The 27,908-nt window shown below is 46.9% G+C and overlaps 1 protein-coding gene across 6 annotated transcripts; it reads right to left on the bottom strand.

Annotated features, from left to right (window-relative positions):
- Positions 1 to 603: 603 nt before the first annotated feature.
- On the bottom strand, positions 604 to 27,908 carry SOCS2 (suppressor of cytokine signaling 2). 6 transcript variants are annotated; one of them, XM_059186524.1, is made up of 4 exons: positions 27,825 to 27,908; positions 18,492 to 18,562; positions 3,748 to 4,086; positions 604 to 2,103 (listed from the first exon to the last, which is right to left on the bottom strand). In XM_059186524.1, the coding sequence occupies exons 3-4, from the start codon at positions 3,884 to 3,886 to the stop codon at positions 1,646 to 1,648; spliced, it is 597 nt and encodes a 198-aa protein (XP_059042507.1). In that variant the 5' UTR covers positions 3,887 to 4,086; positions 18,492 to 18,562; positions 27,825 to 27,908; the 3' UTR covers positions 604 to 1,645. The 6 variants fall into 6 exon arrangements, with proteins under 6 accessions (XP_059042507.1, XP_059042509.1, XP_059042506.1 ...); XM_059186526.1 differs by lacking the exons at positions 18,492 to 18,562; positions 27,825 to 27,908 and adding an exon at positions 6,482 to 6,566; XM_059186523.1 differs by lacking the exons at positions 18,492 to 18,562; positions 27,825 to 27,908 and adding an exon at positions 6,451 to 6,563.

Below are 27,908 nucleotides of genomic sequence, written 5' to 3'. Positions count from 1 at the left end.
TTTTTCAAAAACTTCTTGAAAATATTAATATTTTCATGATTTGGGGATAAGCAGATTTTATGATAATTTACACCCGAATTTTCTAATTCACTTTGGGGCACACACATGATCTGCAAACGTTCACTTTCCCAATGACACACCAGAGTATGTAACTACGCAGGGCATTTTTTTTTCAAACGTGGCAAAATGAATACTTTCTAGAAAGAGCTTCATCTGCAACAGTCATGAGACTGTGTGACAAAAAAAAAAAAAAAAAAAGCCATAAAATTCTAACTTTTATTTTGGATTAGGCCTACTCAACCCATAAAATACTAGGATGTATCACAATTTTTGTAGGTTTCTAAACCATGTATTTGGAAGCACCCGGGGCATTGGTGTGATCCCTATTCGATGTGTAAAAGACCAGGGCACTGGACAATTCTCGTACTTTCTAAACCGTCCTTTCCAAAATGCAAAATGCGGCCCGTAACTCTGGAGAAAGGTAAATCATGTTCTACACCTTGCTAAATATTTGGTTGATTTCACGTGACCTAGGTTTTCTTGGCAACTGCCTATTACCATGAACGGTGTCCGTTCTCTACAATTCAAAGCAATAAGTGCAAGTTGTAAAAGGCAAGGTTTTTCTTTTTATTTAATACACTCTAATCAAATAGTAACAGCAGTAAATAAACACTTTGAAAAAAACAGGCAGGTATCCCCCTATATCTGGAAGAGAATTAAGTCAAAATATTCTACATTGTAGAAGGGAGACAACCGCTGATGTCCATGGTTAGACAATTCAAGGACAACTGGAAAATTTCTACAGCCATTTCCAAAAAGTCAATGGCAACAGGTGGGGGACACGGCTACTTGAAAGGATCAAATGTCCGTATCTACATGGTTTTGTTTTCAGGGATTGAGTTGCACCTGTAGAGCACGACATTCTTGTCTTTAGCCTTAAAGGAAAAGATCAAGTCTTTTCCAAGTGCACCAGTTTGAAATAGTTCTGAGATAAGGCTCCCTTAAAACAGATTATACTACAGTACTCATTCACATGAGAGAGTTCATACATGTAGTAAGAAGTCAAATACAGGATTTCATGGTCATTTTTTTGGTTGATTCGGTTAATTGCATAAAATGAAGGATAAATACTCAACAAGCATATCTGTTTAACAAAACTCCTAGGTACATCAAGAATGCAAAAAGAGAAAACGGCCTAGCGGAGACTCTGACCACCGTGCATCTAAAATTGAAGCTAAGCCTGTGTCAGCTGGGGTTCCTTCCACTGCTTCCGTGCTCCTGCATCCCCTTCTCTCCTTGCTACTGGGGCGTGGAACTTTGACCTACTAAAGAGGAACCTCAGAAAGGTGAGGTTTTCTGAGAAAACGTTCCTTTCAGCCTTTACTCGGGACACTAGATTCTAATGGAAAAGGATTAACGGGTGGGTCTTGGTCAGCCTTTAGGAAGGTCAGCATCACTCCCGTGAAAATCTCTGGGGGAACTTTAAATACCTAGCTACCTCGGCACCCATGTAAATTAGATGGACTTCAGCTGTTTGGAGAATCCCAAGGAGTTATCCAGAGCACTCACTCAAGTTTTGGTTCTCTTTGACATAGCTGCATTCGGAGAGACTCTAGACGAGGCAAGGTTAGAAAGACAGAAACACTTACACCTGGAATTTATACTCTTCCAAGTAATCTTTTAGTCTCGTTGGTAAAGGCAGTCCCCAGATGGTACCGGTACATTTGTTAATGGTGAGTCTACAGAGATGTTGGAGCGGTCGCACGGCTGTGTAGAGAGGTTTGGTCAGGTAAAGGTGGACGGTGCCGTTCCGGGGGGCTTCCGGGCCCGTCCGCTTATCCTTGCACATCTGAACATAGTAGTCGATCAGATGAACCACACTGTCAAATTGTTTAAGCTTGGACTTGACACATATGATAGAGTCCAATCTGAATTTCCCATCTTGGTATTCAATTCGCAGATTAGTTGGTCCAGCTGATGTCTTAACAGATATTGTTAGTAGGTAGTCTGAATGCGAGCTATCTCTAATCAAGAAAGTTCCTTCGGGTGCCTCTTTTAATTTCTCTTTGGCTTCATTAACAGTCATACTTCCCCAGTACCAACCTGGGGTTTTTGTTCGAAAAGAAAAAGGAGAGAGGGTGAAATAGTTATTACAAGGAATTTTTTTAAAAATAGGGTCAATACTCGGCAACAGTTTCTCTAGCTCTAAGTAGAAATGGATGAGGGAAAGTTTCCCAGAGACTAACATTTGGGGGAGAAATTTAATGAGAAGGCGGGTCCATTTTACCTCATGAACCCACACTGAGAGTCCATTTTCGGTTTTAACAAGTTAGCTTTCTGTAGCTGTTCCTTACATTCTCTAAACATTTTTCTCCTCACGAAACAAAACATTTGCAATGATGACAAAGCAGGATGCTTCTAGCACTATCCAAGTGAAATCAAAGTAACTTCGAAATAAATCAGAAGTTAGAAATAAAAGTCATGCCCTTACAAAAGTGGAAGGCCCGATTCCAGTAATTCCGACAGGGTAAAAACTGAAAGAACTTTTTGGAAAGTTGGTGTCCACCGCCCCCTCTCCCCGTATCTGTTCTGGGCTGCATCTCCGTCCAAAGCCTCTGGAAAGCACGGCTATTTACGTCTTTTCAAAGTGCAGACCCCGTACGACAGCTTCTGCTTGTTGCTTTGATTAAAACTGCCTTACCAGGCATTGAGAAATGAGGGAAACCCCAACTGATAATTAGTACTTCAAGTTTACAATCTGCAACTCTTTCTCGGACTTTGCCCTGATCCAAATCACAACCGTCGGTCTCCCCAGCATTCTCGATTTGATCTGCCTGCGCCACCCCAGGGTCCACCCGGCTTTCAACAGGGACTTCGAGACACTCTGCATACGAATTCTGACAGTGTGCTCCCCACCGCCGCCCCCAGAAAACTGCTCAGATACTTGCAATCCCCCGGCCCCTCGCGGTGGGAAAGCCGGTGGTCGCACTCAAAGACCGGAACTGCAGGTGACTTTTCCCTATTCCCAGGGCCACCAAAACTTCAACTTTGCCCCAAACGGAAGCTCTGAGGATCCAGATTTTGAAAGCTTGCGTGGTTTCCCAGATTTTTTTTCTTTCAGACCCGAGCGAGCCCTTGAAACCAGCAACTGTTTGGGCGAGCGGCCGCTGAAGGCCGCGCTCTGCGCAGTGGCTCCGCCGGCCGCTTTCCTCCCAGTTCTACCGCAGCCGCCGGCACGGCAATCTGTCGGTCCTTGGAACTTGGCCGCCAAGATCCCGAGCAGCCGCGGCTGCTCGGCTCGGGAGCCGGATGCAGCTGGAGCGGCGGGCAGCGCAGCGCCCACTCGCCGCCCTTGCTCCCCGCGGAAAGGGAGGCGCCTGGCACTTTCTCCCGCCTGGGTTCAAGCCCGTGCACCGACCCCGGAGCGGTCGCGACAACAAAGGTTCCAGAGCCCTATGAGGCTATTTCCAAGAAGCCCTTCTCGAGGTCTGCCCTCCCCTAGGCCTCCGAGTCCCTCGAGAACCACTTTTCTTTCGCATTCCCTAGGACCCAGGGGCGTTGCGTGCATCCTCTCCGCGGATCCCCTGACCCGAAGCGGGAACGGGAACCGAGGAGCCCTAGTTCCATCCCATTCTTTGCCCCCATCGCGGCCCCGCTTCCAAGCCGCGCTTCCCGCCGGCAAAGCCTGCAACCGCGTCTTTGGGGAAGCACCCCTCTCACACGCGTGGAGGCTGATCGGCTCCCTACCTGTTTGACTGAGCTCCCGTAGGGCCTTCGCCAAACGCGCTGCTTCGGGGGACGGCTCCTCCGCGGATCCCGCGGTCCCCCACTGGCTCTGCGTCCCTTCCGCGCCATTCCCGGAGGGCTCGAGGCACCGCAGGGTCATGGGAGAGGGATCAGCGCGGCAAAGACAGGTGGCCACCCGTGATGGGGTCAGAGGGGGCAGGCGTCCTTCTTGGAAGTCAGTGTCTGCGGGGTATCCGAAATGGTGTAGGGGGAGAGGATGGGGTGCTTGGGGTTCTTCCTCCCCAGGTTCCAGTGGACGGATGGCAAAGTCCCCCGCAGGAGCGGTCACCCAGGGTTTGCCTGCAAAAAGAAAGTATGGGGTTGGGTCAGTCCAAATTGGACCCCTGCGGCTGGGGTGTGGGTGGGGAAATAAGAGACGTGGAAAATCCCGGGGACTCCTCCGCCTCTATGCTCCTGCACCATTTAACCCCAAGCATCCAGGGGCTGCCCCGGCCCAGCTGTAGAGAAAGGACAGAGAGCAGGGATCCAAGACGCAGGAGTTGCGGAGGAAGGGAGGGTAGGGAGGGACAGGTTGAGGGTGGGGAACAGGGTGTCCTCCAGCCCAGGGATACTGGCCGAAATCGCAGACCAGCAGAGCAGAGTCACCTGTGGGTAAGGTAGTAAATACGCCCTAGTCAAGGACAAGCAGAAAAACTGTAAAGGAAAGAACAGGAGACATCCCCAAATTTGCACTCCTGTATCTCACACTCTGTACAGCCCAGGGGCTCCGGGACGAAGCACCCTGAGCCGCCAACCCTCGGCGCCAAGGTGCGGAAGCTGCCGCACCCCCGCCCGGAGGCTGCCTCGCTGCCCCTCCACCAGCTTACCAGCGCCCGCGTGGGGCGGAGGTGGGGGGCGCCGCCGCGCGCAGTGGCGGCCGCTCTCTGGGCCGGGAGGCGGCGGCTGCTATAGCTGCCGCCGCCGCGGGCGCTGTCGAGGAATCGACCCAAGCGCTCAGCCCTCGCGGGGGCTCGGAACAGAAACCCCGGCGGGGGCAGAACAGGCGGCAGGGAGCGCCGCTGGGCGTGTAAGACCACGATCGCCGAGCCCTTACCTCGGCCTCGGCCGCCGCCTCCACACCAGGCAGCCTCCCGAGCGGACATGGGGCGGGGGACCCGGGAGGGGCCCGGGAGAGGAGGGGTGTCTGCCCGAGTTTCCCCTGTTGACTTTTAATTTGGGAGCGAGATGCCTGGGGATGCGCTCTGCGGCAGCCAAGAGTTCTCTGCGCAGAGAGCAAACAAAAGCGCCGGGGATCATCGCCTGGAACCCCCGAGCTCCGAAATCCCCCACCCTGGGCAGCTGCTGGCTTTCCCTCCGGCGGCGACCAAGGGGGTGGGAAGAAGAGAGGGAGGAGGAAGGAGCTAGGGCGGGAGGCAGGCGGGCGGGGAGGAGCGGCAGATCAGGTTATTAGGAGGATTATTAATTTGGATGGCAGTTTGGAGCAGGGGAGGAAACTCCGGAGACTTCCCGACGCCTAGAAGGAGCCTAAGAACGCAGGCAGTAGCGCCCGGCCGCGAGACAGAGCCGCGGCTCCGACTGCGTCCCCGGCGGTTTGTAACTGCGGAAGCCCAGGCCGCCCGGCGCTCGCGGCCGCGCCCCGGTGCCCTCCCCGGCGACCCTCCTTGGGGAAGAGCCTTCGGGCTCCCCGGACCAGTACCTGCCGCCAGCCCCTGGCCGAACTCCTCCAGCACCCCGGCTGCTGGCGCAGGGGATCCCGAGGCGGTGCGTGCGGGGCTCCGGGGCGCACTGTCCGCGGCCCGCGCAGCGCCGGTAGCGGCGGGCGCGGAGGCTCATGCTTCAGGGGAAACCCAAGGCCCGCGAGCCGCGGTGGAGGCGGCAAGACATGGCAAGAGTTAAACGTCTGTCCTCAGAACGGGTGTGCGCGCTACTTCCCAGCCCCCGCGCGCCTCCCTTGCTCCCCGCCTCCCTGCGGGGTCCGCGCTCTTCTTGCGCCCCGCCCGGCGGCTGCGGAGGCCGCTTTCCAGGAACTTTCCAGGAATCCACCTCACGTGACCGCGGCCCCCGCTTCTGCTTTAAAGAGGCGCCGGCGCTAATGCGCAAGCTGCAGGGAAGGCGGGCTCAGAGCGGTCGGTGCGGGGCCAGGCGGCGTGGCCGCCTGAGAGTCCGTCCGCCTTCACCGCACAGCTTCCAGTGCTCGCAGGCGCACAGGAGGAGCGTCCCTGCCACCGCCGTCCCCACTTCGGCGTCCGGAGCCTGCACCCCTATCCCCCGCCGTGCCTGCTGTGCGCTGGGGTCTGAGGACCCAGACCTCCACCGCCCCCGCGGGGCTCTGCCTCTCCCACCCTCTCCGCGCCTTCTCGACGCGCCCCTCCCGGCTGCACATTTTGTGAGCGCGGGGTGGGTGGTCCCTGACAACGGCCCCTCTCGCTTTACAGCACAGTCGTGGAGTTGGAGAGGCCCCTTTCTAGGCGCTCGTGCTCGCGGGGGAGCGGCCCGGAGGCGGCACCCTTGCCCAGGTCCTAGAAGGCGGCGAGCGGGTGGAAAGCGGCGCCTCCTTAAGCAGCTCTAGCGGCTCTCAGTCTCCTCCCCCAGGCGCTGCCACTCGCCGGCTCCCGCACCAGCCCCGCCGGGCTCCTCCCCCTCCCCTGCTCCTGCTTCTCCGCGCCGCTCCACCGTCTCCTTCCGGCTGGCCGCGCCGCTCACCTGCACTGGCTGCTGAGGGGGGCGCCCTTACCTGCGCGCCCCGGGGGTGCTGGGCGGCTCGCCTCGGTGCCTGCCGTCCCGAGACCTCTTGCCTCGGTGATTTCTCGCCTCGGTGCCTGCCGTCCCGAGACCTCTTGCCTCGGTGATTTCCCTGGCGCCCAGGGGCTGGGAATTCGGAAAGAAGATCCCGTCACTTCCCTGCGCGGAGACCCTCACCTCCTCCCACCCGCTGGGAGGCCACCTGGCCTCAGTTGGAACTCCGCTCCTGGCCGGCATGCCCTTCTCAAAATGTGACCTACTTTAAATATGACCTACTTTTTGAAAACCATTAACACTCAAGGGAAAACCGGATCCAAATTTTCGATAACCATTTTTCTTTGAAATACTATTCTATTGCATCAGCGCTCAAAAGCTTGAAAGGTCAATGGCCACTTTGAGTTGTAGCTGGGGCTGTGGGGAACTTGGGCGAGGAAGGGGGAGGAGCCGTTGGGGGAGGCGCGGCTCACAAACTGTGCCTGGTGCCCCCCCTGCTGGCCCTAGGAGGGAACGTAAACCAGCTTCCTGCCTTCCGGGGCCGGGAGTCAGGGAGAAATTTTCTCAACAATTTTCCAGCTTTTGAGTAAATAACTAAGCAAATGGTAGGCAGGTGAGCCAAGAACTGAGGGGGCATGTCTCAGCTAACGAAGGGCTTTGTCGACGATAGAATCATATGCATGGAATCATGTTTTGTTTTTTTAGAGACTTCCACGTGGAGGGCAGAGCTAATTCAACCCTAGTTAAAACTCCCTATATAGTAGCTGAATGATTCTGCCCAAGTCATTTTAACTGTCTTTGGACCCTCGGCCTTTTCTATAAAAAATGAATCCAGTCCTGGCTCAGGGGCTGGGATGAACGAATGAACAAATCAGATTCCATGTAGAGTTTGTGTATAGACTGTGGCCCCCCGGAATCTTTAAGAACTACTAGTCATCTACTAGGGTTCACTGTATTCTAAATTATACCATATGGCTTCTATTCCTTTCTAGAGAATCCCACACGAAGGATGTACATTTTACAAAGATAAATTTCTACTTAATTGTCAGTTGAAATGAATCTGCCAGCAACCCTCCTTAATGGGCTTTCCTGTTGCCTCCTAACCTGCGTTATTCCCTCTTTTGCACACACTGTTCCCTCTTCCTGGCATGCCCTTCCCCAGATTGGGTGTGTGGCCAGCTCTCATCATTTAGGTCCCGGCTCAAAGTATACCTCCACAGACAGTCATCGTCCACAAAAATTACAGTGAGCACAATGCCAGGTATAGGGGCCCCAAACTGTGTAGCAAAGTAAGATTTTGACTTTTGTTTCTGAAATGTCTCCAGCCACGTCCAGCATTTTGTTGGCCTTTCTAATCCCCGATAAACACATAGGGAAGCCTCTTAGGAAAATATTTATGGGATCATGTTTAAGTGAGAAAAAGTAGAATATGAAATTGTATCTATGCTATGCTTACAACTTCCTACGATTATGTAGGCCTGTGGGTAAAAGCAGAAGGAAATGTGGAGAAATGAAAGCAGCTGTTTTTAGGGTGGCAGGATATGGGCGAACTTTTAAATTTGGATTTCCTAATGCTTTTCCGGTATTTTTTTTTTTTAAGATTTTATTTATTTGACAGCACAAGCAGGGGGAGCAGGAGAGAGAGAAATAGGCTCCCTGCTGAGCAGGGAGTCGGATGTGGGGCTCCATCTCAGGACTCGGGGGATTATGACCTGAGCCAAAGGCAGAAGCCTCACCAACTGAGCCACCTAGATGCCCCCTTTTCCAGTATTTCTGATACAGTTATCATTTTCCAAAGCTACATATGGATCAGTGTCTTCAATGACTCGAAGGGAGCAGAGTATAGTTTGTAGAGCTTAGGACCCCAGTCCCGATGGCTCTCTCTCCTGAGCTCCCAGACCGGCCACTCAGCATTGCCTTCCAGGTATCTAATAGACATCCCCAGTCTAACGTGTCCCAAACTGAGACCTGATGATTTCTTAAAACAACCCTCCCCCCTTTAAGACAAAAACAAAAGCAATTCTTCCTTCATTTCCCCCCATCTCTGAGAAATGTCATTTTTAGACTTCAGTTGCTCTGGCTAAAAGCCTTCAAGTGATCCTTGACTGCTCTTTCCCCACAGCCCACATCCCACGTGTTGGCCAGTCCTTCAGCTCTGATGTCCCAATGAACCCAGAACTGAAGCCCTTGCCACATTTTCAGCATACACTGGCCCAAGCCTGGCTCACCAGTCTCAGCCCAGCTGGTGGCTACAGCCTCTTGCTGGCACCCTTGTCCCTCCCTTGTCAGTCTTCCTGACAGAGTAGTGAGAATCATCCTGTTTAAACCAAGCCATGGCACGTCCGTCCTCTGCTCCAATCCAAATGGCTACATCACCCCAGAGTGAATAACAAAATCCGAGGAGCCACTCACAACATCCTACAAGATCTGGTTCCATTTACCTCCCTGATCTCGTCCCCTCCTGCTCTGTTCCTTAATCGCTGCTTAAGACGCAGTGGACTCCTTGCCGTTCCCAAGACAGACTGCCCTTGCTCTTTCCTCGAAGCCTTCTGTGCTGCCTCCCTGACCCAGCACGCTCTTCCTTCAGACAGCCGCATGGTTTGCTCCCTTACTTCCTCAGACCTCTATTCAGGGCCACCTTAGTGAGACCTTGCCTGCCCACCCTATTCAGAATCGACCTGCTGCCTCCACACACCTTTCTCTCTCTTCGCTGTTCCAGTTTTCTCCTTAATGCTGATCACTATCTAACCTAGCTTATATCTTATTTACTGGTCTGGTTTCCTGTCTTTCTCCTGCACTAGAATGTGAGTTTCATGAGGACAAGTATTTAGATTTGCACTGTTCCCAGCTATGGCTCAGCACCTTGAACAGTCCCCAGCATGTGGTAACCATTCCATGTGGCCACTGGATGAGCCAGTGGCTGGGTGGACAGTGCTTTAGCAGGTGGCTTTCAAGCTGCACTGCCCAGGCATGGGTCCTCACTCTGCCACCACTTGCTACATGAGTGAACTTAGGCAAATCAGTCAGCATTTTATGGAGATAATACTGGCACTTATGGGGCACCTGGGTGGTTCAGTCATTAAGCATCTGCTTTCAGCTCAAGTCATGATCCCAGGGTCCTGGGATCGAGTTGTCACCATCGCATTGGGCTCCCTGCTCTGCGGGGGACCTGCTTCTCCTTCTCCCACTCCCCCTGCTTGTGTTCCCTCTCTCGCTGTGTCTCTGTCAAAAAAAATAAAATCTTAAAAAAAATACTGGAACTTACCTTATAGGGCCATGGTGACAATAGAATATGATCACTATACCTCGTTGTCTGTAGCTCTGTAAATCTCTATCTCATCTCTGTTCTGTTCAGTGGGGCAGATGCCTGGCTGCAGTGGGGAACCATCATTCTACTTGAAGAGGGAAGGGAGGGTGATTTTCACAAAGCTGGAGAGTTCCTTCTGTTGTCCGCATTGGATAATTGCTGAGGCTCGAACATCTCGGCGTGCCAACCTCAGACTGGCTGTCCTTGGTGTGCAATGCAGATGTTCTGGTACAGGAGTTGGCAAACGCTCTACACTGAGCTTTTGCTGAGCTGCAGAGAGTTTTTTTAGTTCTTGTCTTAGGAGTTGGGGAGCTACAGGATGATCACTGCCACCATCTCTTCCTTTTAAACTTGGCCAGGTCGCCGTCACCACCACAACCACCACCACACATCCCCCACCCTCACGAACCCCTGCAGTTCTGGAACCCACGCCTCTAGAGAGCAGAGGACACAGGTTAGCCAACAGAAGTAACTAATTCCCCTGGACATGGGGTTTCTTGCCAGAATCACAGCCTAAGCAGGTTATTTTCTTAGGATTTGATATAAGTGCTGCCAAAGGAATGATCCCTCCCTTCTGAGATGATGGGGAGTAATGACCATGGAAGCCAACTTTTCTGCCGCATGGAAGCCCATCAAAGAATGGAAGCAGCAGAGAGGAAAGCAGGGCTCAGGTTTGAGGGAGAGGAAGCGATTCCTGAGTACTTGACTCCAATATGCCTGGGGCAGCCCCACCCTTGGCCTTCTCAGATACCGAAGCTAATGAGTTAATTTTGCCCTACCTTGTGTGATTTGGGTTGCTGTAACTTGTAATCAAAGATGCTCTTGTGGGGTGTGATGAGTTGGATGGGGAGGAATCCATGGTAGGGAATGGGAAGAGAATTGAGAAGGAGAGCCATCATCTACATGATGAATATCTCTTACTTCTCTTCTGGTGCTTCTCAGTACCAATTCCCTTTTACAATGTCCTGCTTGCTCGAGCCCCATAACGGAGGACATTTCCTGGTGTCCTGGCTGGCTTCAGTGTTCTGGGTCAGGGACTTCAAGAGGGAAAAGCCAGGAAGATGGCTTTCCCCTAGACTTCTAGGACCCAGGAGCTTGGGAGATGGCCATGCCCTTCATCTTTCTATGCACAGAAGTTGAGGGGAATCATATTCTAGGATAATAGCTTTAAGCATAAGGTCAGAGATCTCTCAGAAATTCTAGTAAAGTCTATGGACAAGAATGGGTCATATTTGATCCTTCAGACTGTTAGGATTGGTAAGCCAAGATTCTTTTTTTAAATGAATCAAATTAAAATTCTGGAGATTTCACCCCCAAAGTGATCCAGATTTGAGGGAGATCCATTCCCTCAAGGCGGTGATCAGCAGAAGCGGGGTTGTGGCTGCCCCTATTAAAGGCTCATTCACCATAGCCTTCCTGTTTACCACAGTCCTCACCATCCCTTGTTGGCTTCCCAACACTAAACATTATTTGTCATCTGTCATCAGCTTTGCACTGCTGTCTCTCTTATGGTGAAGAACTACTTCTTGAGACCCAAGTCTCTACCCAAAGCAGGGAAATAAAAGATCCAAAAGACTGGATATTTCAAGACCAATCAGAGAGACCTTATTTCTCCAAGAAAGTGAAATACATTCTGGTGTGTCTAATAAGCCAAGGGTGGCCATGTTGTCATACCTGACGCATTTCATTCTTTTGCATGCCTATTTGCATACAGGCTCCACCCAAGACTCTCTCTGCAGAAAAATGTTCTGGAAGCACAGATTCAGGGGATCAATGGACAATCTGAAGGCTGACTGTGAATCCTGAGGGTCCTCTTGACCTCAGGTGAGAACCCTATCCTAAGGGTGATAGCTGCCATGGATATCCTGCTCCAGAGAGAAAGTCTGCCTTCCTCATGGTAGGGATTCTCTTTATTGCAACTGGTCTATATAGTCAGAAGATCATCTATTATGGGACACCTGGGTGGCTCAGTCGGTTAAGCATCTGCCTTCAGCTCGGGTCATGGTCTTGGGGTCCTGGGATCGAGTTCCACGTTGGGGGCGGGGGGGGGGGGTCCCTGCTCAGCAGGGAGCCTGCTTCTTCCTCTCCCTCTGCTGCTCCACCAGCTGGTGTGCTCACTCTCTCTCTTTCTAACAAATAAATAAAATCTTAAAAAAAAATCATCAATTATAAGATGGGTTCCAGAAAGGACATTATTTCAGTAGTGCAGAATAATTTTCTTCATCTACTTTCTTCTCCCTCACAATGCTCTAATCCTCTGACTTCTTCGTTTCTCAAACACACCAAGCCTAAGCCAGGGCCTTTGTACTTGTTCTCTCTGAAATGTTCTTTCCCCGAAATTCACATGGAATCGCTCCCTCACTTTGTTCAGGTCTTACACAGAGACGCCTCCCCTTTCTTATCGTGACCATTTCTTTCTCCTGCTTTGTTTTTCATTTCAGCACCTACTACTACCGGACGTGATAATGGTTTTTATTTGTTATTTGTTTCATGTCTCTCTCCCCTTGGAATATAAGCAGGGACTTTGTCTATAAAATCACTACTGGGGACGCCTGGGTAGCTCAGTTGGTTGGACGACTGCCTTCGGCTCCGGTCATGATCCTGGAGTCCCGGGATCGAGTCCCGCATCGGACTCCCAGCTCCATGGGGAGTCTGCTTCTCTCTCTGACCTTCTCCTCGTTCATGCTCTCTCTCACTGTCTCTCTCTCAAGTAAATAAATAAAAAAATAATAATAATAAATAAATAAATAAATATATAAAATCACTACTGTGTTCCCAGTGCCTAAAGAACCTTCTGGCCCCTAGTAGTATAAAATTATTGAATGAATGAATGAATTGAATGCATCTATAAGTAAGGAAACTGAAATGCTTCTACTCCCTTCTTTCTGGCCTGGGTGCCTGGAATCCTCATCTTCCCCACCTAGATGTGCTTCTCACCCTAAACTGTAGTTTTGCCTTTTGCCTCTGGTCTGCTACCAAGGGGAACTTAGCTGTTTTAGAACTTCTCCTTAATCTCCTGGAGTCTGAAGTCACAACTATTGTACTCAGTAGACAGCACGTGAGGGACTCACCCACTAATGAAACATTCATGAGGACTTAAATGTTCCAGGCCTTGGGACTAATATAATTCAGCCCACTCTCAAGAGTGTCTCCATTTAGTGAGAGAGACGCTGCTGATCATTCATTCTAACAAAGGGTTAAAAGTCATGGAGAAAAGCACACACTGGTTTTGCAAACAGCTGGGAAGGAAGCACCACTCCAAACCGCCTTGGAAAGTCCAGAAAGGCATCACAGGAGAGGGGATCTGGATCAAGTCCCTTAACTTCTCTGGATTCTTGTTTTCCCAGGATGTGGATTCCATGACCATTAGGTTTCCTTCTCATTCAAATCACCCTCCAAGCCCTGTTCCACGACCTCCCGAAGAGCAACTGTCAGGTGTCATTAGACCCAAGCCTGGGCGGCTTAGGTATGTTTGATTTTCCAGAGAAGTTCACAAAGGTCAGGGCCTGGAATGATGATGTGGTAAGTGGAGCAGTCCGAAGAAATACCTGTTAGTAAATAACAAACACAGCTTCTGGCTTAGTCATGGAATTCTGAGAAGCACCAGCCCCCAGTGAACCAGTCCAGGAATTGGCAGTCACGGATGAGACTAACTTTAACCTAAGGCATGTGGCAACCCGGAATAACACAAATAGTCACCACCACCGGGAGCCACAGGACAACCTCCATATAGGTTCCACATTGAAAGGCCAGGGTGCTCACCTAGCACATTCAAATCACAACGGTCATGCCCCAGATAATGGAAACCAATGTAAAATCTTCGATTCCCCTGTATATGATGGCTTAAATCTCTCTTCACCAATATATTATAGCCTATACCCGATTTTATTCTTAAAACACTTAGTGGTTAAAAAAAAAATGCCAGTGTGCATGTGAATAAATAAAGCCACAGTAGATTAAATAGGTTGTTCTGTACTTATAAACAAACCGTCCTTAGGAAAACAGTATAGGGTTTAATATGAACAAAGAAAACACTTTAAATGGAAAAGGAGCTTGGAGGGTAAGTTACTTTTTAAATAGGTCCTTCAAATCATTTAAAGTGCTATTCCAACAAATGTGTCTGTAATCTTTTCAAAGGTTATTTACAGTATTTGAACAAAAGCAAGTGATAAAGAGTCAAGGGGGAAGGTTAGTTTCCTTTGTTTTGGAAAATATAAATATATAAAGCTATCAGAATATATAAAGAAGATAATATATGAATGACCCATTTGGATATATTCCAGGAAGGTCAGGTTTGTAACAATGAAGAAATTGTTACACTTTAGTATGTGCCAATAACTCTAAAATAAACACAAAAATGAAGTCTTATTTCTTATAAAATTAATTTTTTTTTTTTTTAAATAACTCTGGAAACATCGTGCTGGAAAGTCCTGTCATTTTCCCTTTGGCTTTTCCAGTGTTGCTGAGAAGGCTTTTATTTCAAAATCTCCTTTTTTCTTCCCTCCCATTTTTTTTTTTTTTTTTAAGATTTTATTTATTTATTTGACAGAGAGAAATCACAAGTAGATGGAGAGGCAGGCAGAGAGAGAGAGAGAGGGAAGCAGGCTCCCTGCTGAGCAGAGAGCCCGATGCGGGCCTCGATCCCAGGACCCTGAGATCATGACCTGAGCCGAAGGCAGCGGCTTCACCCACTGAGCCACCCAGGCGCCCCCCTCCCATTTTTTAAAAATTTATTTAACACAGAGAGAGATCACAAGTAGGCAGAGAGGCAGGCGGGGGCAGGCGGGGAGGTGGGGACAGGTGGGGTGGGGTGGGGGAAGAGGCTCCCTGCTGAGCAGAGAGCCCAACGTGGGACTTGATCCTGGGACCCTGAGACCATGACCTGAGTTGAAGGCAGAGGCTTAACCCACTGAGCCACCCAGGTGCCCCTTCCCTCCCATTTTTAAAACCAATACTTAAAAGAGGCAAATTTGTCTCACAATGTCATCAGATAAATCCTTGTCTTTCATGACATAGTCTTAGTAGCCCAAAGTCTACCATGCTTTCTGTTGTGCCACTAGCACCTAGTTTCCCCTGCCCCACACTCATTATCAAGCAGATTAGTTCTATTGTAGTCTGTTGATTCTGGTCATTTAATAGGCACAAATAAAGATGGGATAATGATGATGATATAATAAATAAAGATGGTGTGAATAAATAAATATCACTGATAACAGCTGGGAAATCAGAAGACAGTTATGACAATGTCTCACACAAAGATAGTTGCTACAACAGAATAAAACATTAAATCCTGCTTAAAAAATGCATAATTTGTATAGTCCTATCTCTATTTAAGAAATTGATTACAGATTCAGAAAGCTTCACTGGTAAATTTTACCAAATGCTAAGAGATAATACCTATTCTTCAAAAAATTTTCTTAATAAGTAAACATGGGCATTTCACAATTCCTTCTAGGAAGCCAGCATCTTTCTAGATATCAAAGAGAGATAAGATGGCAAAGAAAACTATAGACTAATATCTCTCAAAAGCACAATCATAAAATATTAGCAAATTGAATCAGAATATATAAAGAAGATAATATATGAATGACCCATTTGGATATATTCCAGGAAGTTCAGGCTGGTTCAACACTCAAAATCAGCCAGTAATTCACAAACACAACAGACTAACATAGTAAAATCATATAGTTATTTTAATATATGAAAAAAAGCATTTATAAAAGTCAACATACATCCATCACAAAAAAAAAATTCAGCAAACTTAGAAGGAAACTTCCTCAATCTGACAAACTTTATCTACAAAAGAAAAACCCAGCTAACAACACTCATAATGGTAATAGATTAAATGCTTTCCCCCTAAGATTGGGAACAATACGAGAATGTCCATTCTTACAACTTCTTTTCACTATTGTGATGGAGATGCTGGCCTGTGCATTAGGACAAGAAAATAAATAAAAGTATATAGATTGTAAAGGAAGAAGTAAAAATGTCTTCAGTTACAAACAGCATAATCATCTACATAGAAAATTCTAAGGGATCAAAAGTACAAATTGTTACTACAATAAATATGTGAGTTTAGCTAGGTTTCAGGATACAAGGTCAGTACAAAAATAAATCATTTTTCTATGCATTAGCAACAAACTATTGGAAATAGAAAATGTTAAAAAGGTTTTTAAAAATGGTTTAAAAGCATGGAATAGTTAGAGATAAATGTAATCAAATATGTGCAAGAGTGGTACATGAAAAAGAAAAAAATTTTTTTTTAAGATTTTATTTATTTATTTGTCAGAGAGAGAGAGAGAACAAGAGAGCGAGCACAAGCAGGGAGAACAGCAGGCAGAGGAAGAAGCAGGTTCCCTGCCGAGCAAGGAGCCCAGTGTAGGACTGGATCCTGAGACCCTGAGATCATGGCCTGAGACGAAGGTGGATGCTTAATGACTGAGCCACCCAGGCATCCCAAAAAAGAAAATTTTTAATGCTGAAAAAAGTTAAGGAAAACTAAGTGAATGAAAAAAGAGGCCATGCTCATGGATGGGAAGGGTTGATACTGTGAAGCTGTCATTCTCCCTAAATTAATCTATAGCTACAACACAATCCTAAACAAAACCTCAACAACCTTTTCGGTTGTGTTGTAGAAATCAACAAACTGATTCTATAGGAAATGCAAAGGACCTAGAAATCATTTTTGAGAAAGAATAACAAAGGTAGAAGATTCACTCTGATTTGATGATTTCATTTTCTTTTCTTTTCTTTTCTTTTTTTTAAGATTTCATTTATTTGTTTGAGAAAGAGAGAGAGAACGCACAAGCAGGGGGAGCAGCAGAGGGACACTCAGAAGCAGGCTCTCTGCTGAGCACAGAGCTCAATGCGAGGCTTAATCCTGGGCCCCGGGATCATGACTTGAGCTCAAGGCAGAGACTTAATTGACTGAGCCACCCGGGAGCCCCTTGAAGATTTATTCTAAAGCTATAGTAATCAAGACAGAGTAGTACCGACCTAAAGATGGTGATACAGATCAGGGAAACAGACTAGAGTCCAGAAATAGATCCACCAAAATATAGTCAACAGATTTTGAACAAGTAATTTGATGAAGAAAGGATCATTTTTCAATGGTGCAGGAACAATTGGGACATCCGTACACCAGAAAAATGAACCCTGGCCCTTACTTCAAACCATACACACACCTTAATTTTAAATGGATCATAGACCTAAATGAAAGAGACAAAATTATAAAGCTTCTGAGAAAATACTGGAGAAACTCTTGTTACCTTGGGTCAGGCAAAGTTTTCTTAGATAGGACACAAATATCACAAAAGGTAAAAAAAAAAAAAGAAAGAAAGAAAATTGATACACTAGGACTTCATCAAAGTCAAAAATTTCTGCTCTTCAAAAGATAATGTGAGTATTTCTCAATAAAGCTGCTTTAAAAAGACAATGTTAAGAAAATTTTTAGGGATGCCTGGGTGGCTCAGTCAGTTATGCATTTGCCTTCCACTCAGGGATTTTGGGACAGGGCCCCACATCTGGCTCCCTGCTCAGTGGGGGCATCTGCTTCCCCTGCATGGGCTCATGCGCTCTCTCGCTCACTTTCTCTCTCTTTCAAATAAATAAATAAGACCTTTTAAAAAAGGAAAAGGAAAAATTTTTTAAACCACAGACTAGGGAAACTATTAGAAAATTCTGTATCTGATAGTAGACATTCTAGATACAAGAATACTCATAAAGAACCTTTACAACTCAAGAAGAAAATATAAAAATCCAACTAAAATATGATCAAACTATTTAAATAGACACTTTCATCACAGAATATATATATATATAAACAACAAATTAGTTATTAAAAGATGCTAATTTGAATTTAGAGAAATCTAAATTAAAACATGATAAAATGCCATTGTGCACCCACTAGAATGTCTAAAATTTAAAAGATTGACATTACCAAACACTGGCCGGCATACGAAGCAACTCAGACTCTCAGATTGCTGGTGAGAAGGGGAAATGGCAAAACCACTTGAAAATAGCTTAGTAGTTTCTTATAAAATCAAACATACACTGCTTCTGTTTAACAACAATATTACCCCCAGGTATTTATGCAAGAGAAATGATTTCATATGTCCACACAAAGGCCCGTACATGAATGTTCATAACAATCTTGGTCATAATAGCTATAGACTGGAAACAACCCAAATGCTCAGCAACAGGTAAATAAGTTAAAAATTGTACTACATCCAGACCGTAAAATAATATTCAGCAATTTAAAAAAGTTTTGAAAAAAGAGCAAACTACCAACACATGCAACAATTTGAATTAGTCTCAAGAGCGGTATGTTAAGTATGAGAAGCCAGGCACAAAAGGCTAGATATTATAAGATTCCATTTACATGACTTTTTGGAAAACAGATTAGATGTTGCCAGGAAATGGTAATGGATGAGGAGACTGACCACAAAGAGCATGGGGAGACTTTTGAATTTGGTAGAAAGATTTTACATCTTGAACAAGGCAGCAATTACATGACTGTATACAACTGACAAAATTTATTGAACAACACACTCTAAAGGTGTAAATTTTATTTTATGTAAATTATTCCCTAATAACCCTGACTCTTAAAAAGGTAAAACTGAAGAATAACTAACTTGGAGAGGAACAAAAAGGGAGGAAATGCTGAAATTTGGACATTATTCAGTCTAAGAAGTCAATGTACCTGGAAGATTCCATCATTGAATAACCTTCCTTTCCTCGAACCCACATTCTGGAACCGGTACAGTGCTCACCCTAGAAAGACAAATAAGAAAGGTTAAGAGTGATTTTTTTAAAATCCCTACTACTTAAAGGTCTTAACACATATCCTCAACCCCCACTTTAATTCAAGTGATTCAAGAAAGAGAATAGTTCAGGATCAGTGAAATTACAGATAAGAAAAGATACTGATTTACCTTTAGTACAAAAACAGATTAAAAATAGCACTCTTGGGTGCCTGGGTGGCTCAGGGGTTAAAGCCTCTGCCTTTGGCTCAAGTCATGATCCCAGGGTCCTAGGATGGAGCCCCTGCATTGGGTTCTCTGCTCAGCAGGGAGCCTGCCTCCCCCTCCTCTCTCTGCCTGCCTCTCTGCCTACTTGTGATCTCTGTGTGTTAAATAAATAAATAAAATCTTTTTTTAAAAAATAGCACTCTTAATAGATCTTGATTGCTATAACCACAAAAAAGAAAGAATATTACAGGACACGAGTGGCAATCATGTTGCAATATATAAATGTATGAAATCAATCTGTGGTTTATCCTAAAATTACACAATGTTATATGTCAATTATATCTCAATTTTAAGAAGTAAAAATAAACAGATTAAAAAAAATACCACTCCTACATTCTTCCCATCGCAAGGACCTTTTCTTATCTGTCATTTCACTGGCCTCTTCATTCTTCAGGTCTCAGCTAAGTCATTGTTTCCTTTGGGAAGCCTTCGGTAACCACCCAAGCCTGGGGCCCCCTCTGAATGTTCCCAGGGCATCTCAGCTTCTGGGTAAGTGAACACCCACCACTTCATTGTAATTGCTTGTTTTCCCCACTAGTCTTATATTCCATAAACCAAAGACCTTATCTTACCTGTCTTATTCACTGTAGTAACTGTACTAGTAGTATCAGTAATAGCAGAATAGTAGTAATAAGAATATGGGCTAATGTTTATCAGAAGAATACCTGTTAATATATAAAGTACCTAAGGGTTTTGCTGTATTAATCGATTTTTTAAAATTTTTTAAAGATTTTTTTTAATCTCATGTCTACACCTAACACGGGGCTCAAACCCATAACCCTGAGATCAAGAGTTACACGCTCCACCAACTGAGCCAGCCAGGTGCCCCTGATACAGGAACTCCATCTAGACTTCACAGTTACAGGTAGAGCCTATTATTCAAGGTAGGTCCTGTTATTATCACATTTCACTGATGAGGAAGCTAAAATATAGAGAACCAAGGGACTCGCTTGAGGTGGACATTCTAAGAAGGGTGTTGATAAACAACTGCCGTTTACTGTTGTTTACTGCTCCCTAGTTCCTAGCACGGGGCCCAGCAGAGAAAAGATGTTCCCTAAATGCTTGCAGAATTGATTTGAGGTGAGGAGGTTGTAGTTGAGCAGGCAGCTCCTATCTGGCAGAGAGGAGAGAGAGGGCAGGCAGGCAATCTTGCAAACACCGTGTACCTACACCAGGCTTATGCACAGAGACACAATGGTGAAAACACTCTCCAGCAAAGCTGTCCCAACGCCTGAATGGGCTCCATTCTGTCAGAGAAGCTCCAGAAAGATTTCTAGGTATGATTCATTTTATTTCCAGGAGCCATGCTCTAGATACATCCCTAAAATCCCCCTTCCTAGGACGCCTGGGTGGCTCAGTTGGTTAAGCAGCTGCCTTCGGCTCAGGTCATGATCCCAGCGTGCTGGGATCAAGTCCCACATCGGGCTCCTTGCTCGGCGGGGAGCCTGCTTCTCCCTCTGCCTCTGCCTGTCATTCTGTCTGTCTGTGCTCGCTCTCTCCCCCTCTCTCTCTCTGATAAATAAATAAAATCTTTAAAAAAAAAAAATCCCCCTTCCTGATGGATCTCCTTTCCCTGTGCTGACAGGTGCCCTGGTAGTCCTCCTACTTCCCCCTAAAATGACTCCATACCCCCCATCTCACCCCTTCTTTCAGGGGCTCTCTCTTGAGTGCATGTTATGTGACTTTCCTGGACAGCTGCTGAGGAGAGGACACACCACTGTGACTAACAGCGGTGCCCCAGATGGGGGCTGTTCACTCTGCACGGGAGTGTCTCTTGTGTCTTGTGCTTTTGGAAGCCATAATCTGATCTTGATGAAAGAAAGTGGCATGTTTCCACTCACTCCTGTTGGAACAGGACAGAGGGGTGGTGAGAATTCGATGTCTTCTTTGTCCTTCTCTGAATAACTAACTCCAGGAGTCCAAACCCCGCTTCTTTGCTGAGTGGCCATAAGCACTTTATTTAACTCTCTGAGTCTCAGTGTCTTTGTTTCTGATGTAGGGATAATTCTCCCACGTAAGAAGGTCGTGGGGAGGTAAATAAGATGGTACGTGTGATGGTGATAATACAATTTATAAATAATACAATACCATTTATTTCTTCATATATTGTAAAGCTTGAGCCCAAAAGTCATAGCACCTGACAAAGAGTAGGTGCTCAATAAACGGTTATGTTTTTGTTTTTGTCTTAGTTTCCTATAAAGATGGTAGTCTCACCCCCAAACCAAAACTTCATTTTAAATTTCATTTTGGGCTGTATTTTTCATCCTAGAAGCCCTCCAGATGTTCTCCCTCAGATACTCCCAGGTAGCCACCATGTCAATTCTGCCCTAAGTACTTTTCCATTGCATCACTGTGATGGCTGATCTTAGATATCGATGTGACTGGGCAGAGAAACACCCAGATACTGGAGAAAACATTCTTCCTTGGTGTGTCTGTGAGGGTATTTCCCAAAGAGATGAGTATGAGTAGACCAAGTGAAGGACCACTGTCCTCCTCTCCCATGTGGTTGGGCATTGTCTAATCCGTTGAGGGCCCAAATAGAACCAAAAAGCAGAGGAAGGAAGAAATTGTTCTCTGCCTCCGCTAGGATGTCTATCGTCCACCCTTGGGCATCACACTCTTCATTCTCAACTCATCCTGGCACTTAGAACCATCACATATCCCAACACCTTTCCTTAGGCCTTTGGACTTGGACTGAATTAAACCATTGGCTTTCCTAGTTCTCCAGCTTATAGACAGCAGAGGATGAGACTTCCCAGCCTCCATAATCCTATCAACGTGTATGAGTATATATATATACATACACACACACACACACATATATATATATCTTCTGTTGGTATGGTTTCTCTGGAGAATCCTGGCTAATACAATCACCTATGTCTTACTGGAATCTTCAGGCAGGAGCTCCTACGATGATTGTTTCAAGGAATCTCTTTTATTTGGGGAGGCGGGGGAGAACTACTGTCTGAACGACAGCCTCCTGATGTCAGTGGATCAATTCCCATCTCCTGGGAACTTCGGCCAACAGTTTCCTATCTTCCTTGGAATGCAACTTTGCAATCAGTGCTGTGTATCCTGTCCAGAACCCCTTTCCCCGGCAGGTCTATCCAGCCCATGACTTCGGCAAAGATTGGCTGCTACAGGCTTACTGCTGTACCCTTCCCTGCACGGTTGCCCTTGACCCATGGGAGCCACCTTGCCCAGAAATATTAGGGAGGTTAGTCTCCCTCCGGGCAGCCCATAGCCAGTGGCTAGCTGATATGGGACATAAAGTTTCATTCCTCTTACCTCAAGTTGGAACAACTTTGTGAGGCTGCGTGGCATTTTCTGGCTCCACTTCTGACACCGAATATAAGGTTTTTCCCAACACGAACCCATTCTCCAATACCAACTGGGTGTCCGCAGCTCAATTCAATTCTAATACTATCTATACCTGGACTTAGTTAGCATGAGATCCTACAAGTTAAGGGGCTCAGTCTCACAGGACTGCCTCCACTTCAGATGCCAGCAGCAAGTGGGGCCTCCAGGTGACCAGCACTTCTGCCTAATGGGTGACAGATTGCGGGGGGGGGGGGTCCCCACGATGCTCCCCACCTGGGTTCAATAATTTACTAGAACAATTCATAGAACTTGAGAAAGGGCTCCACTTACTATTCTAGATTATTATAAAAAATACGAACCAACAGCGAGAGGCACAGAGGGTGAGAAGTGAAATGATCCCAAGAGTGGGAGCCTCTGGGGTGAAGGGGCATGCCCCCCTTCCGGCATGGAGATGTGCTCCCCACCCCGGAAGCTCGTCCAACACCACGGTCCAGGGTTTCCGTGGAGGTTTTATTCTGTCCGCATGGCTGATTCAATCACTGGTCACTGGGGACCGACGTCCATCTTCTGCCCCCGTGCCTTCCCGGGCAGTGGGGGAGCAGGGCCGAAAGTTCTAAGCCTCTCGTTGTGTGGCGGCCTTTTCTGTTGACCAGCTCCCAACCTGAAGCTCGCTAGGCCCCCACAGGGCTTGTCTCATTGGCAGACAGAAGATAATCATTTCTCAAGGTCCCAGGAGAGCTGTACCAGGTGTACACTTTGACAGTATCACAGGAGGCAAGCGTCCTTGTGAGATCCTGGCTCTAACCTAGGACACGCCCGGAGCTTTCCACTCCTCACAGGTATTCGTGCATTCTTGGTGTGAACTTTGGCGCTCCTTGGGATCGAATCCGCATCTAATTTATCCTGGCCTCCCTGTAACACCATCACCATGCCTTACACACAGGCTGTTGTCAAAATATGTCGTGGAAAGACTATTTCGTATTTTGAAATCGCTTACACAGCTGGGCAGAACTGTGAAGTGGCTGACTTCTTTTCTCTAATTTCCATTCTGCACCTCCACCCCCAAAACTGGGTGCACGAACAGCGCGATTCTCCGGCATGAGGACGAGGGCAAAGGGCTTCTATATGCGACTGGGGAACAGGCAGGTGCGGCTGACCCTCCAGCCGGTTCCGTCGGAGGCCAGAGAGACACAGCAGCTTGGTGGCTCGAATGGTTCCATTCTTTCCGGCTTTTCTGCCCGATCAAGTTAAATAGTCCCTAAGAGTAAATAAATGTGGCAAAGATAAAACAAATATTTTTTTCCAATCGGATTGGTTCGTTCCTTGTGGGTTCAGATGAGGGAGAACCAGAATGTTTTGATTAAAGCAGCTGTTGCCATGAAATGATTTGCTTGTTTACTAGTGGGTTGTCTTACTTCTTGTCATTATCTCCCAAAGTGGGAATTCTTGGTATTATTGAGTGGACAGCTTGGAATAGGAAAATGACAAGGTTCCTTAACCTAATGTTCCGACCATGTTACAAAGTGTAAAAACACTGACTCCAAGGCAAATCCAAGGCTATGTGATCGCAGAGTAGGGAAAAAAGAGAGGCATGCAGGTTCTCTGTGTCCCATGTACGAGTCTTTCCTGATTGTGTGTTTCTGACAACTTCGTTTTCCACTTTCCTTTCTTTTTATATATCACATGTGCATCTCCCCCAGAGGCTACCATGACTTGGCTTCCCACAGGAGGAGACGCAGTGTTGTTCCAGTGATTCCCACAGTATGGTTGGCCATGGTTCAGCCTAAAAGGTCTTCATGGTCCCATGAGGAGCCACGGACTGGATGGTGGTGGTGGTTTCGTTATTCACCATCCAGAGCAATGGGGACCCTGGAGGGCTGCAAACGCTGATGTTGACAGAAAATATTTATTGGATCTGCCAGCATTGTTCTAGGACTTTCAGTATATTAACTGATTAATGCCTCATCACAACTCTGTGAGGGAGGTAACTTTAACGTCATCATCTTACACACGAAAAAACTGAGCCTGGTAGATGTTAAATAACTTGCCCAAGCAGAGAAGTTCTAGGTGACAGAGCCAACTTGGGCCCCACATATTGTGGCTCTAGACCCAAGGGTTACAAATCACTACACATACTGCCTAGTAGTGTTAGTCCTAATAGCACCTGATCACATTTGAGTCTTAATCGTAGGCCAGCCACAATGCTTGGTCATATGTATTAACATCAATCCTCATAAAAACTTGATCAGATAGATAGGTATCATCCTCTTTTTACTGAGGCACAGAGAGGTTAAGTAACTCTCCTAGGGTTACCCAACGAGGAAGTGAAGGAACCAGGTTTCATCTGCTCTGGTCTATTTGTTTGCCTGCCTGGCTTTAATTCCCCCATGCCATGAGGCCTGTTCCTGGTTTCTCAGGATTAGGATACAGACCCTTCTGGAGTGCTATTCCACCTGCCACCGAAAACCTCCCCTTCTCACTCTTGGATCACATATTCTGGGGGAGTCCCACTCAACAACCCTGGCTCAAAGGATGGGGTTGGGACTTTACTGGAATTCCTGGAACAAAGGGCCCCCCCTCATCCCCCAAATTGCTGATGGCAGCTCATCTGCCCTGAAGATGGCAGGGCCGCTCCCTGAGCTCTCGGAGCCCTTTCTGTAGGGGCTTTTTGAGATGCCAACGATCCTCCCTGCTGCCAGGAGGTAGCTGCTGGGCTCACCTTCGCCAAAAAGTCCTAAAAAACGAGGTCTCTTCTTCCTGCTGCTTCTTCAGGGAGCTACTCTCTGGAACTTCCAATCTCCAAAACACAGAGACTGCTAGAATAAGATCTCTTTCATGCTACCCAGCTGAGCCCTGCTCAGTACTTTGTTTAGTCTTTGCTGGCTTGATTTGAGCGTCAGGATTGAACACCAATGTTCAGAATTTTGACCTCTCTAGCCTCTTCTTTGTCATCCTCAGCATCCCAAAAGTTAAAAAAAAAAAAATGCAGGAAAACATCTGTTTGCTAGGATCTACCTGAAGGGCTTGTTATTAGTTGGGCTTCTGCTGTGAGACTGTTATCTAACAATGACTCCAAAATCTCTGTGGCATATCAGAAGCATTTCTTTTTCTTCCTCCCAGGTCTGTAGCGCTGCTGGGACAGCTCTGTGTTGGGCCACAGATTGGGATCAAGTCCACTCAACATTTCTCTCATTTTCCTTGGACCAGGACAGTTCTCCTCATGGTGGAGGGCCAGACAAGAGGCTAAGCCAAACTACAGGAGCACGTTTAAAGTCTCTGCTCAGCTCATGTCCACTCATGTATTCCATTGGCCAAAGCAAGTCATATGCCAAGTCCGACACCAGTGAATGGGGGACATATACTCTGATCCCTCTAGTGGGGGGCACTGTAGAGCAACATGGAAAGACTGGATGCATTCTAAGGGGGTGGGGGAAGAATTGGACCAATCCAATCCTATCACTGACACTCTCCGTTTTGATAGAGAAAAGTACATAAAAAGGCCATTTCAAGGATTTCTGCAAAATTTTTCTGAAAGCTTTTTCCAGAAGTTACCAGGATTGGTAAGATTTCTTTCTAAATTTATGGTCCCAGAGAGCAAGGATTAGTGCTCAGAATGGCAACCTTTAGACCTATAGATTCCAAGATGATCCCAAATCCAATTATAATAACCATGTTCAACAATGTTTATCGGGTCCTCTTACAGTTCTAGGTTTTAGAGGTAAACCCATGAACTACCCAGCACTGTCTTCATTGTGTTTACACGGTGCCATACTTCCTGTTATTTGCCCACAGGGCAGATGACTTGCATGTACAGCTGTTAAGGGGAAATCAGACGCAGACACAGGTAACAGAGTGTGCCATGGATAACGTGGGGTGTGGTGCCACACGCAAATCCCAGCAGTCAGCAGCAACTCCATGCAACCCAATCTCTCCTTTCAAGGAAACAGATCAGAATGCAAGAGAGTAAGAGCGATACTGTCGGAGAGCTCATCTTAAACCCACTCTGCATTGTAAAGATAATAAATCTTTCACAACTTGGCTATTTTAGATATTGCTTTCGTCTCTACAGTGACAAAAAGACAGAGATCCACTTCAGAAAGGTTTTCAACCGTAAAGACTGAAGTCAAAGAGCAAATTGAGTTTCTGGTTAACATCTCCCAGGGGCTCTGCAAGTATCGCAAGAAATGCCACTCTGGGACAGCTCCAGCGGAGCCCCAGCCCCATCCTTCGAGAGAGCTGCTTCCTCTGCTATTGCTCAGAGGAGTGGAAAGATGTCAGATGGTTGATTTGCTTGAAAGACCGGAACAGGTGTAGTTCATCCTTAAGCAGCAGGGATCCTGCCCTGAGAGGGAACCAGCTCTTTTTCTCATGGGCTCGCTTTACAAAGATGTGTGCCCTTGGGCCCAAGATGCTGACTCACCCTCCCACTCCAAACCAGACTCTGTTTCCAAGCAAGCCCAGCTGGTGTAAGCGTGTTAACACCATGTGCAGATGCCTCCCTGAGACACAAGGTACGACCGGCTCTGTCATACTTGTTCCCCCATGCTTCGGACATGTAGTTCTCAGACCTTAGCGGGCATCAGGACCACCTGGAGGGCTTCCTAACCACAAACATAGAGTTTGGGACCCATTAGGGCTGGGGGGGGTGGTCCTCAAATTTCACTTCTCTGGTAAAGTTCCCAGACCCTGTCTGCTGCCCGTCTGGTACCAGCCTTTGAGAAGTACTGCTTTAGGGCATTGCCTCTGGTCCTGAAAGGCTACCTGTCCTCAGAGCTGAGAATGTTCCCAAACAGACGCTAGTTCTCCTGCTTCTGACCTGCCCGACTTCAACTTCCCTCAATTCCCATTCACTCCTCAACTCCCTCTGCTAGTCCCCTTACCCCCACACTCCACGGAAAGTGTTCTTGCCAAAGTGGAAAAATGATACGCCTGCTGACACATTTCACGGACAAGGGACATCATGCTTGGGCGTCTCACTGGTTCCGTCACAAGTCAGCGCGTTCAAATTGAACCCAGCACCTTCCTCCCCACTGTGTTCGTCTTGATGTTTGACACTGCTCCGACGCCTCGGTTCCCTTCCTTCTGATGAGCATTCCTCTTCATCACAGCAGCTGCCCTTCCCAGTTAGCACAGTTCAGCTGTGACTTTCAAGTCAACCCTCCTGACACCTTGATTTGGGACTTCTGGCCTCCACAGCTGTGACACAACACATTTCTGTTGTTTAAAGCACCCCTCCCTCTCCCTCAGCTTGTGGTAATTTGTTATAGAAGCCATAGGAAACTAATACATCCTGCTTCCATTATAACAGGGCGATGGGGGGTGACGGGGGACCCCTGCTTAGGAGATTTCACCTAAGACAAAGAAAGTAGGAAATTTTAAAACTTTCTCGGGACAGGTCTGGTCTTGAAAAATAGCCCATTCGCCAGCCTATCCAATATGAAGATAGTCGCCATTTTGGCACAGATTCTTAAGTAGGACTATCTGTCTCTTAGACCAGTACTATTTTTCTGGTAACTTGAAGTTGTAGGGCATTCTCTCTCTGGTAGGCAGGAAACAGACTTTCTTTGTGGAATAAATTAAGAAAAATTTCTAGTTTCACTGAACATCTCCTTTCCCAGAAAGTTTAAGATTAATTTTCTTTGTAATTTCTGATAGTAAGTACTGATAACAAATTTCCTTACCTGCTTTTGTAACCCCAATGCTGTCATAGAACTTCCATTGCTGTGGGAAATTGTTCTGCTACATGGCTGTGATGACATCAGCCT

Source organism: Mustela lutreola, chromosome 8 (assembly GCF_030435805.1).
Source record: "Mustela lutreola isolate mMusLut2 chromosome 8, mMusLut2.pri, whole genome shotgun sequence".
In the NCBI taxonomy this organism is placed as follows: domain Eukaryota; kingdom Metazoa; phylum Chordata; class Mammalia; order Carnivora; family Mustelidae; genus Mustela; species Mustela lutreola.
The sequence above is the reverse complement of the archived record's forward strand: the minus strand, read 5'-3'. Positions and strand labels throughout refer to the sequence as shown.

Coding starts and splice junctions, on each gene's coding strand:
- SOCS2 (XM_059186521.1), bottom strand. CDS start 4,889: ATGTCCGCTCGGGAGGCTGCCTGGTGTGGAGGCGGCGGCCGAGGCCGA. Junction 4,087..4,840: donor AGGCGGCGGCCGAGGCCGAG/GTAAGGGCTCGG, acceptor TTCTTTTTGCAG/GCAAACCCTGGGTGACCGCT. Junction 2,104..3,747: donor ACGGGAGCTCAGTCAAACAG/GTAGGGAGCCGA, acceptor CAAAAACCCCAG/GTTGGTACTGGGGAAGTATG.